The sequence below is a fragment of the Leptodactylus fuscus genome, chromosome 5 (genome assembly GCF_031893055.1).
Source record: "Leptodactylus fuscus isolate aLepFus1 chromosome 5, aLepFus1.hap2, whole genome shotgun sequence".
NCBI lineage: Eukaryota > Metazoa > Chordata > Amphibia > Anura > Leptodactylidae > Leptodactylus > Leptodactylus fuscus.
Window position 1 is genome coordinate 130,710,484 of NC_134269.1, and position 12,291 is coordinate 130,722,774.

General features: G+C 43.0%; 1 protein-coding gene across 1 annotated transcript in view; it reads left to right on the forward strand.

Annotated features, from left to right (window-relative positions):
• ASZ1 (ankyrin repeat, SAM and basic leucine zipper domain containing 1) overlaps positions 1–12,291 on the forward strand; it is a 78,836-nt gene that overhangs the window by 48,276 nt on the left and 18,269 nt on the right. The window contains exon 9 of the mRNA XM_075275867.1: positions 549–605. Within this exon, the coding sequence (XP_075131968.1) occupies positions 549–605 (57 nt within the window). The remainder of the gene's footprint in view (positions 1–548; positions 606–12,291) is intronic.

A 12,291-nucleotide genomic window follows, 5' to 3' on the forward strand; every position in this document is an offset into this window, starting at 1 on the left:
TTTCCTCCACATCCTGCCCTACAGACAGTAGGATAAAAAATATTGCTGAGCCTGGCCTCTGTGTCAAAGCTCCATCCCATCTGTTATTCTATGGTGGAAAATGGAACTGATCCACAGGACTTTCCTCTGTATTCTGAGCAGTATTTCAAGAACACTACTGCTTTTTCTGCATGTTCCTGAAAGGAGCATACTATTGCCTCAAATTTTTTCATTCATTTCTAGGGTTAGCATTCCTTTGGCTTCTGAAATTGTATCAATTTAATACCATGCTATTTTCCCTTATTGAGACTGTATGTGACTTTAGACATATACTCCACAATTTAGCAGTATATTAATTGAGTTTTTATAACAAAGGAATTACATACGACACCTTAAATAAACAAATAATGAATTTGTAAATATATCAAGAGTCAAAAATCTGAGGTAAAACTGGAAAGAATGGCAGAAAAACCGAGCAAAGTCTGTGTTTGTGTTTTTTGTTAGAAGGGGGGGTGCGGCACAAATAATTAAATATTTTCCTTATTATTAAAACTTTTTTTTTATCCTAGGAAAACGATTTGACTTTGAGGCAGTTTTTATGTTTGGAAGAAAATGAACTGCTAAAGGTAAGGAGCACCTGAATGTTCTATTTGTCCAGCACTTAGTAAAGTGCCTTCTTTTCTTATCCATAAACAGACGATGAGTGGATTTCTGACTCCTGGCTGTCCCACTAATAAGGTGATTACATAGCCTTCCACACACTTCAGTCCAGCACTGTTCAGTGTACTGCCTAGAAACATGGCTCCAGACACTGTGTAGTGGCTGTGCCTGGTTATTGCAGCTTAGTTCATTCAAGTGCTGGAAAACACCTTAGGCTAAGGCTTCACATTGCGAAAAAGCAGCTTTTAATTGTTTCAGATATTGCTGTGGATTCTTTTGAGCCAAAGACAAAAGTGGATTGAACAGAAGGTATAAGTATTTCCTATATAGTTCTCCATTCCTATTGTATCCATTCTTGGCTTCAATTTTATTTATTTTTTTTAAACAGCAAAATCTGCAACATAAAAAGCATTTTTCACACAACATGGGGTCTTAGCCTTATCTCCTTCACACGATGGTGATCATAGGGGCTCAGAAGCAGAGCCTGTGTGATCACCATGGGAGCCCGGCTGTATCTGACAGCCAGGCTCCCGCTGCACCAACGGGGACGGTGATTACGCTATTCCCCACTGTTTAACCCTTAAAATGCTGCAATCAATAGAGATTGCAGCGTCTTGGGGGTTTGTCAGATACACTGAATGCTGCAGGCTGCATCGGGAGCAGGTGTTAACTGTATCTGACAGCTAACACCTTGCTTTTTAACCCCCTTTTGGACCTGAGCTCTGAGAGGGGAGTTTTGACCCCTTGGATGTCACGGTCAAACAAGACTGCGGCATTCAAAGGGTTCTTTCACGTTGCTGCCCGCACCCTCCGTGGTGAGATTGGAGGGTGCCGGCATCTATAATTTGCTGCTGGGGGTCTGGCCAGTGACACCAGACTGCTAGAAGCCCCCAAATCCTGCCTGCGATGAATGAAGTCAGCCTATGCGTCTGCATAGAGTAGCCTGCAAAAGGAAATCGTTACAGATAGGCCTGGGAGCCTTTACGAGGCTCCCAGATGTCATGCCAATTAGACACCAATCCCGGAGACACTCGGCGGCTATGTTTTATACAGCAGACATTGGGTACTAATGCCTGTGATCGGTGCCTGCACCAATCGTGGACATTAACCCCTCTGGCGCCTCGGTGAAAGCTGACAGAGGCGCCATTTTACCGGAGCACTGTCTTTTTGCCGGGGATGGGCGGCACCTGGAGCAAGCTCTAGGAATGGTGTCTCATAACAGCTGGGAGCCTTGTGAAGGCTCCCAGGCCTGTCTGTAATTATTTCCTTTTGCAGGCTACTCTATGTAGCCTGAAAATGAAATACATTTTTATTGTAATGCATTAGCATTTTAATGCATTGCATTAGAGATCAGACTCCTGGGGTTCAAAACCCCTAGGGCAGACCTGGGCAAAGTCCGGCCCGCGGGCCATATCCGGCCCTCTGACTGATTCAGTCCGGCCCGCACAGCTTTGACTAGGGAGGCGTGTCTAGGGGGCGTGTCTTAGTGCCGGCCGAAGATGGAGATGTGGAGCGTGTCATAAAGTACTGAGAGATGTAAGGTGAGCTGCAGGGTGGAGAGAGAGTGTGTGTGTGTGTGTGTGTGTCTATATGTGTGTGTATGTGTGCCTGTCTATATGTGTGCCTGTCTATATGTGTCTGTATGTGTGTCTGTCTATGTGTGTCTGTCTATATGTGTGTCTGTCTATATGTGTGTCTATGTCTGTCTGTCTATATATGTGTGTGTGTGTGTGTCTCAGTAACCTAGGGGCAGAGATGGAAGGGGAATGTTATACTAGGGCAGAGATGGCAGATGGAGGGGGGGACATGAAACTGGGGGGGGGGGGGGACATGAAATGGGGAAAATAAAGGGGGATATGAAACTGAGGGAGAAATGGAGGGGGGGGACATGAAACTGGGGGTAGATGAAGAGGGCACAGACTGGGGGGACATTAAACCGTGGAGGAAGCTGTAGGGGGACTTGTCTGCCTCTAGTTGCCCCCAGTTTAATGTCACCCTCCAGCTACCCCTACAGTTTTATGTCTGCTTCCAGCTTCCTGATTTTAATGTCCCCCTCTAGTTGCCCCCAGTTTCATGTCCCGCTCCAGCTGTCAATTTATTGCCGCCCTCCAACTACCCCCACTGTTTAATGTCCCCCTCCAGCTGCTCCAGTTTCATGTCCCCTCTAGTTTCCACCAGTTTATACTGGGGCACCAGGAGAGGGGCTTAATACTGTGGGGCAGTTGGAAGGGAACATTACAATGTGGGGGCATATAATGTACGGGTGACTGTAGGAGAATTATACTGTGTGTGGGCACATGGAAAGATGATTGGGAATGGGCGGAGTCAACGTAGAAGTGGGTGGAGCTAAATTTGTCGTGGCACGGCCCTCTAGCATAGTTTCAATTTCTTATACGGCCCCATGGGAAAATTAATTGCCCACCCATGCCCTAGGGGGTCTAATAAATGCCCAAAAAAAGTATTCAAAATTCAAATCGCCTAGAACACATATAAAAGTACTTAAATACTGTGAAATACATATAGATCAGGTATGCCTGTGTCCAAAAACACCCAGTCTACAAATCTATAAAAATATTTTTCCTGTACGGTAAATGCCATAGCGGGAAAAAAAAGTCAAAAGTGCCAAGCCGACTTTTTTTTTTTTTTTTTTTTGCTATTTTGACTCTGGTAAAAATTTGAATAAAAAGTGATCAAAGCAAAAGCAATTCCCCAAAATAGTATAACTTAACAGTACACCTGGTCCCACAAAAAAGAAGCCCTATGCCGTAAAAGCGAAGCCTGTAAGAAAGTCGCACAAATGCACTTTTTCTTCCAATCCACGCCATTCTGATTTTTTTTTCCAGCTTCCCAGTACATTGTACAGAAAAATCGTGAAGAAAAATTTGTCCCGCAAACATGAAGACCTCATATGGCTATGACAGCGGAAAAATAAAAAAATTATGTGGGGGGGGGACTCAAAAACGAAAATCGGGAAGGGGTTAGATGTTGCATTTGTCGCAGTGTTTTTTTTTTTTCCTGTAGTGTGTGGGTGAAATTATGTGAAATCTTCTAAAATGTTGCGTTTCTGCAATGTGGCCTCAATCTGAAGGTGTTTTCCAGGCTTTTTATAATGATGACCTAAGCTTACAATAAGTCCAACATACGGTAGCCCTACTGATTTGCTGTTGTCGTCAGCACCAGTTCTGCACAGTGGATGGAGCTAGAACAGACTTCTGCTCTCTGTATAGTGGCTGGACTAGGTTATTCAGATCGTCTTCTAATCACTTGAAATATATCGTGAGTCTGTCGGGTCCAAAATTCCTCTCACACCAATAATCATGCCATGTAGGGACCTTTAGTAGGATCTGAAACATATTGTTGTAATTGAAGTAGTAACGTAGAGTGAATTTTCCTTTTATGGATATGCAGATTGACCTTCAAGATCCTGCCTAAAGACAGTTGAAAATGCTCTAGCTTTCCTCTGGAGTCAGTGCCCAGTAGCCTCTCTTTTGCCGTGATTGACATTTTCAGCCTACAGTATGTCTGAAAAATTTTCTATAGGCAGATCTGGTAAATGAGGTTCTGCCTGTGAAGCATTTGTAGGCTACATATCCATCCATAAATAGGTTATTTCTGTATTGCTTCATGGCTTTGTGTCCACAAAGGTTTGTTTGTTCTAGTAAAGGCCCCTACAATGCACAGTTATTGGTTTCAGAGGCACTTTGCACCTAACTGACTCTTTAAAGTACTGCTTCTGTAGCCGTTCTTTGTTTTTTTCAATTGATCTTTACTTTCTGCATTGTAATATCAAAATCTGTTCATACCGGGATTGTTTTGTTATAGCTCCATTGCTCAGATGGTTTTATCCAGGTTGTGTGAGCTTTATATAAGTGAGAGAACAGATTCTTATTTGCACTATTCTGACACGACCGACTTTTTACAGATTTCAGTATGCAGAGGGTAAAGCATTTTTTTTTTTTTTTGAACTATATGTAAAATGCATACCTGGGGTTGGATGATTTAGCTCCGTAGCTGAAGATTTTATTATTTTATTTTTTTTTAAAGAACAAACCTTTTCATAAATGATCTTTAGAGAATTGGGATATTTGGTTCACATATTTTCTTTGGCTGCTGTTAGACAAATTCTGGCCATTTTTCATGACAATTACCAGGTCTGTAAATAATCATGGGATATAATAATCATTTACAACAAGAGCACGCATACTCTGTTAAAATAATTGATGCGATACGCGCTCACTGCAAGTATTTTACTTTGTCGTGCCTTGACTATAAAATTGCTGATCCTTCTGCCAATTTTGTAGTGTAATTTTTACTCTTCAAATGCATAAATCAAATTTTCCAAATGTGTGAAATTAGGTGAAATTTATTTAATCAGGGATGTTCTGTTTAATGTAATTCTAATCTTATGATATAAATACTTCATAGCTATTGAATTATTTTATTGTCATTTTCAATAACTCAACAAGTCTGTTGTTAATATAGGGAACACCTTCCTTTGAAAATCCTCTTAAGTGTCTTGGTTGCTATTCACAGCAGCATCTAAGGAGTTAAACAGCTGGCATTGGACTTTGTTTCTGAAGCTGGTCATTGTGGCTGTTGTACAATTGCAGTGCTTTGCAGGGATTCTTTCCTGCATGTTTGCATGCTTTGTACATGTAAAGCCGGATTCACACGGAGTATTCTGGCTCGTCATTTGGTACGTAGACGTCGCGGGAGGATTTGCGGGCCGTATACGCTCCCATTGTTTTCAATGGGAGCTGGTACCGTACACGCGGGGCTATTTTGCGGCCGCCGCAAAATCACGGCTGCAAAATAGCGCCACATGTACAGTACCGGCTCCCATTGAAAACAATGGGAGCGTATACGGCCCGCAAATCCTCCCGCGGCGTCTACGTACCAAATGACGAGCCAGAATACTCCGTGTGAACCCGACCTAAGGTGAGGGAACTGAGTACAAAGTGTCTGCATCTATCTCCTCATAGAATGTAAGCTCTTGCGAGCAGGGCCCTCGCTCCTATTGTTTTATAAGCTTATTTCTATTTCTATGTCACATTGTAATGTCTCATATCTGTTCATATGTTCTCTGATTTATAAAGTGTTGCAGAATATGTTGGCGCTATATAAATAGTTGATGATAATCCACATTATTTATGAAATGTCCGTTTAAAGGGATTCTACCATTAAAATACTTTTTTTTTTTTTTTTCTAGTTAACACGTCGGAATAGCCTTAAGAAAGGCTATTCGTCTCCTACCTTTATCAGTCGCTGGAGAGAGTTCTCTGGCAGCATTGGGGACGCCCCCAGTGCTGTTTGAGTGCTGGGGCCTGCCCCCAGTGCTGTGAGAGAGCTCATTTGCATACCAGTAAAAAACGGTATTTCTACCGAACGGCGGGCTGGAGGTGACTGATAAAGGTAGGAGACGAATAGCCTTTCTTAAGGCGATTCTGATGTGTTAACTAGAGAAAAAAGTGTTTTAATGGTAGAACCTTTTAAGCACCGTATTTTTCAGACTATAAGACGCACCTAGGTTTTAGAGGAAGAGAATAGGGAAAAAAAGTTTGAAGCAAAAAATGGTAAAATATTTAATATATGGGAGTTGTAGTTTTGCAACAGCTGCAAGGCCACATTGTATTCTAGGGAAAGGAGGTGATTTATTTCATTTTTTTTATTATATATTTTTAAAGCTTTTTTTTTTTTTTTAAACTATTTTATTAGCTTCTTCATATCTACTGATTACTAGCTCTTCTTCATATCTACTGATCTTGATGTGGAAAGAAAGTTTCTGAGGCCAGCAGCTGCTTACTGGGGTCCATATCTTCTAAAGGAATATTTCCTTATATGCGCATTAAGTGGTTGTGAACGATTGTCACAACCCAAAAAAGTGATCACCTATTTGTGAGCTTGCATTATATACTGTCACGTCAGTTTACATTATTACGCTCTTAGCTCTCTGTGCTGTCTTTTTGTTTTTTCTTTGAGCTATCTTAGTTTTAAAGATTTCATCTAATCGGCTCAGTGGTGACAATTTGTTTTCTTGATGGTTTTTTTTTTTTTTTTTTGGATATAACTAGAGATGAGCAAATCGAAGCTGTAGAAGTGGAATTCGATGCGAATTTCAGAAAATCTTCACTCCACCAAGAATCCGGATTTCCTCACGCTTCAATGCATCGAATCACATTTTTTAATAAAATGGCTGCTGCACATATTAGGATAAGGGGGGCGTTCACACTACCGTTGGTGTCCGATTGCAGTGTCCGTTGCTACTGTCCGTTCAAGATTTTAGCAACGGACACTAGCTGTGTCCGTTATAATTTCCATTCATTTCAATGGGATTTCATCTGTTGTCAATTTGTGTCAGTTTGTGTCCTTAAGGGTCCGTTAACAACCATGTCCGTTTTTTCAAGCGGACAGAGAAATCACACATGCAGGATTTTTTTGTCCGTTTGAAAAAACGGACAGAAAGTGTCCGTTTTTTATTTAACATTGAGGTCTATGGGCAACGGACATATAACGGACAGTAACTGATGGCCATCAGTTACAGTCCGTTATTTTCTGTCCGTTTATTTTCTGCACATGCTCAGAAAGCATAAACAGCAAGAAGAAAAAAAACGGACACTAACTGATGCTAACTGATACTAATGTGTCCGTTTTTTTTAACTGATCCATTAAATGGATCAGTTAAAAAAACGGACACATTAACATCAGTTAGCATCAGTTAGTGTCCGTTAATGTCCGTTATGATAGGTGTCCGTTTTTTTTTCTTTTAAACGGACACCTTCATAACGGACACCAACGGTAGTGTGAACGCCCCCTAAGGGGCAGGGAACTAATCAGTACCCAGCCGGCTTCGTGATGTCACAGCCCTATAAAAACCATTGCCCATTTTAGGTACAGTCATTTCACATCGCTCTTCTTGCAGGGACAGACATCAGAAGGAGCATAGGGATGGTGTTAGAAAACGCTCACGGGCGAACACTTTGCAAACCCATTCAAATGAATGGGTTTGAAAATTGACTGCCGATTTCCATCTCCTGTCCAGTTTCTCTGGCAGAAGGCAGAAACCTGAAAGCCGGAGACCGGGTGCAGGTGTGAACCCGCTCTAACAGCACGAATTTTAATACACATTGCAGCACTCATTGCTGTTATACTGCTGCTCATTAGTCATACCTGTGTGTTCAAAGTAGAATGCAACAAGTCTTTTACAGTGCAGTACAGCAAATAACAGTGAATTATCATCCACTAATATCTACTGTTATCTGTTCTAGCGCCTTTTTCAAGGCGTTTATTATAAAGGGCTTATTCACTGTTGATTCAAAGCATAACATTACAGGCCAATTTTCAGTACTACTGTTCCAAAGAAAACAGAATTCTTATCCAGTTATCTCTGCAGTTATCTGTTCTAACGCTTTTTTCAAGGCGTTTATTAGTGAGGAAAGACCTAAGGCAGACTTGGGCAAAGCCCGGCCCCGGGCCATATCCGGCCCTCTGACTGATTCAGTCCGGCCTGCACAGCTGTGACTAGGGAGGCGTGTCTATGGGGCGTGTCTTAGTGCCGGCCGAAGATCGAGACATGTGAGTGTGTCATAAGATACTGAAAGATGTAAGGTGAGCTGCAGGGTGGAGAGTGTGTGTGTGCCTGTCTGTCTATATGTGTGCCTGTCTGTCTATATGTGTGCCTGTCTGTCTATATATGTGTGCCTGTCTGTCCATATATGTGTGCCTGTCTGTCCATATATGTGTGCCTGTCTGTCCATATATGTGTGCCTGTCTGTCCATATATGTGTGCCTGTCTGTCCATATATGTGTGCCTGTCTGTCCATATATGTGTGCCTGTCTGTCCATATATGTGTGCCTGTCTGTCTATATGTGTGTGTGCCTGTCTGTCTATATGTGTGTGTGCCTCAGTAACGTAGGGGCAGAGATGGAAGGGGAATGTTATACTAGGGCAGAGATGGCAGATGGAGGGGGGGGGGGACATGAAACTGGGGGAGAGATGGAGGGGGGGACATGAAATGGGGAAAATGAAGGGGGATATGAAACTGAGGGAGAAAGGGAGGGGGGGGGACATGAAACTGGGGGTAGATGAAGAGGACACTTAGCCTGGGGGGACATTAAACCGTGGAGGAAGCTGTAGGGGGACCTGTCTGCCTCTAGTTACCCCCAGTTTAATGTCACCCTCCAGCTACCCCTACGGTTTAATGTCTGCTTCCCAATTTTAATGTCCCCCTCTAGTTGCCCCCAGTTTCATGTCCCGCTCCAGCTGTCAATTTATTGGCCCCCTACAACTACCCCCACTGTTTAATGTCCCCCCTCCAACTGCTCCAGTTTCGTGTCCCCTCTAGTTTCCACCAGTTTATACTGGGGCACCAGGAGTGGGACCTAATACTGTGGGGCAGTTGGAAGGGAACATTATAATATGGGGGCATATAGTGTACGGGTGACTGTAGGAGGATTATACTTTGTGGGGGCACATGGAAAGATGATTGGGAATGGGCGGAGTAAACGTAGAAGTGGGTGGAGCTAAATTTGCCATGGCACGGCCCTCTAGCATAGTTTCAATTTCTTATGCGGCCCCATGGGAAAATTAATTGCCCACCCCTGACCTAAGGGGAATATTAGCCATAATGTTGAAAATATAAAATTACAGGCCATTTCTCAATACCAAAGTGGCAAAAGTCAATAATAATTCTTAGCCACTAAACTCTGCAGTTAGTGGTTATTCTAACACTTATTTAAAGCTGTTTATTAGTGTGGAAACAAATAAGGGGCATATTAGCCATTCTGTTCCAAGTATAAAATTACAGGCCATTTTGCTGTACATGACTGCCAAAAAAATCATAATTCTCATCCAGCAATCTCTGCGTTTTATCACTCATACCTTTTTTTTTTTTAAGTGTTTATTAGTGGGGAAAGAAATAAGGGACATATTCGTCGTTCTCTTCAAAGTAGAAAATCACAGGCCTCTTTGCCCTGTATTTATTTCCTTTGCAATTATGTTTTTTTTATCTGACAGTATTTCAGACAGAGAAGCAATAGGCCATGCACAGGGGAGGGGCACAGGCCTAATTGTTTCTGGTGCAGGCACAGATAACAGCAGAGTAAGGAGGTGTGGCAGTAGAGGTCACTTACAGAGGCCTGACCTCCCAGTGTCAAGTAGCAGTCGTGTCTTGACCAGCAGCTCAACAGTTGAAGACTGACTCAGTCATCCACTTCATCCCAAGTGACATCAGACACCTCCAGCCAAGAGTTGGTGGGTTAATCAGACATAAACCTTAGTTGGCATGGCCTGGGAGCAGCCCCTGTGCCCTCAGGTGCCCTGAACCTGCCTCTGTCATTTTCTGTTCCCTCAGCTAGAGAATTACTCTATGCTTTAGGCTCAGATCCACTATACAGTGAGGATGACCTTGTACTGGACAGTCAGCAGCTAGTGCCCAGCCAAAATCTGGAGGAGACATCCGCTGCTTCCTCTGGTAGGCGGGTAAGTAGTGATGAGGAGACTGGTGTGGGAGCTGGAGTTGTGAACGGTCAGGCTTTTGACTTAGAGAACGTTGAGGAGGACATTAGTGACTTGCAGACATTAGTTTATGACAATGTAGCCAATAGCAATTGGAATGACTACTGGGTCTTGACCATTTTAGCCCCCGGAAGAAGGCACACTCTGAAACGTGCGTTGGGGAGTGTCAGAGGACAGAGCCGTGGACTCTTTTATGAGCATAGTTTCCTTCTCTTACCTACATGTTTCTCTTGTGGTATGGTATGTGATTTATCTGTTGTGCTACTACATCATATGTTAGAAGTCCTTGGTGGCTTATATGGCCGATTCTCTGTTTGATGGTACCTTGTTGTTGTTGCTGGGCTATAGGGAGAATAGATGCAAGATCAGTCTTTTTCCAGACTGCTAGAGAAGACAAAACAAGGAGGTAGAGGAGGTTAATTTTAGTGGGAAAAGAACTGTTTGTGTGGCTACCTTATCCCTGGAAACCAATCCAAGAACCTGTTAATCTCTGGATATGAGTGTATGCGCATATTGGTGTGGAGTTCCCAGGGGTGGCTTGAGGGGGGAGGGGGTCACGCCGGTTGTTTATGGTTTACTGTGTACTATTTTAAAATGTTTTGGTATAATTCGTTACCTTTGTCATGAGGAATTCTTATATGATCTTTATTTAGAATTTGGGTATTGCCTGGGCTGGTTTTATCCATTACTTGTTACTTTCTCTTGTTTGCTTTTCTCTCCATGTAGCCAGTTGGACTTTAGCCCAGATCTATTCTTTATAGACAGCTCTCTCTCTCCTGGGTTCTGGCTTTTGTATCCGTTTTCAATTTGTGTTGTATTGGGTGGACCTGGTCTAGTTTGGGCCCTGCGAGGCCACCTATTTTTTTTTTTATGTCCTTTCTTTGATCCTTTAAAGAGGACCTTTCATCAGATTGGGCACAGGCAGTTCTATATACTGCTGGAAAGCTGACAGTGCGCTGAATTCAGCGCACTATCGGCTTTCCCGATCTTTGCCCGGTGTAAAGCGCTATCGGTCCCGGTACCGTAGGGCTTTATAGTCAGAAGGGTGTTTCTGACACTTAGCCAGGGACGCCCTTCTGCCCAGCAGCGCCTATCACGCTGTACAGTGTGAGTGGGGAGGAACGCCCCCTCCCCTCCTGATAATACTCGTCTATGGACGAGCACTGTGAGCAGAGGGAGGGGGCGTTCCTCCCCGCTCACACAGTACAGCACGATAGGCGCTGCTGGGCAGAAGGGCGTCCCTGGCTAAGTGTCAGAAACGCCCTTCTGACTGTAAAGCCCTACGGTACCGGGACCGATAGCGCTTTACCCGGGGCACAGATTGGGAAAGCCGATAGTGCGCTGAATTCAGCGCACTGTCAGCTTTCCAGCAGTACATAGAACTGCATGTGCCCAATCTGATGAAAGGTCCTCTTTAATAAAGTTTTGTTGATTTAGATCAGAGGTTCTCAAACTTATTTTGTCTACCGCCCACTTCGAGAATTAATTATTTTCTAGCGCCCCCCAAAATTTTTTTTACTTTACTACATCTTAAGAATCACAATCGCAGTTATTATGTTAATAATTAAATTATGTGTGTCATGTGAAAGTCAGACTTTCTGATGAGGGTAATGTAAAACACCATTTTGTAATATTAGGAAAACTTTTATTCATGTTATTAAAACAAACATTTCAATTTTAATTTTAAAACTAATCTAATGTGAAGGATGAATTTGATGATTTTTAAAAAGTTTGTTAATATCAGGCTCGAATTTACTCAAAAACAGCCGTAAGTCACCGCGTTCGGTAATCTGCAACCGATTTCTCTTTTTAGTTAGCAACGTTGCCACAGCAACTATCTATGGTACAGTTTGACAACTTTTGGACAGGAAATAGTTACTGTCTAGTCCCCTAGATGGAGTTACACGAGGAAACGCGCGTTAAGCGTAAAGGAGCGGAAATGTTTGTGTTAAAAGCAAAAAAACAATTTTAAAGGGGTAGCCTCATGAAGCTTGATCTTCCTTCTAAGCTGCCTAAAAATCTTCTTTCTTCCTGTTTGCTCGCGTCAATTAGCCCCGCCCCAAAATTAGTGTGTAGCCCCGCCCACCACATAGCGTGATCCTATGGGATGAATAGAGGGCCTGTGATGTCATGAAAAG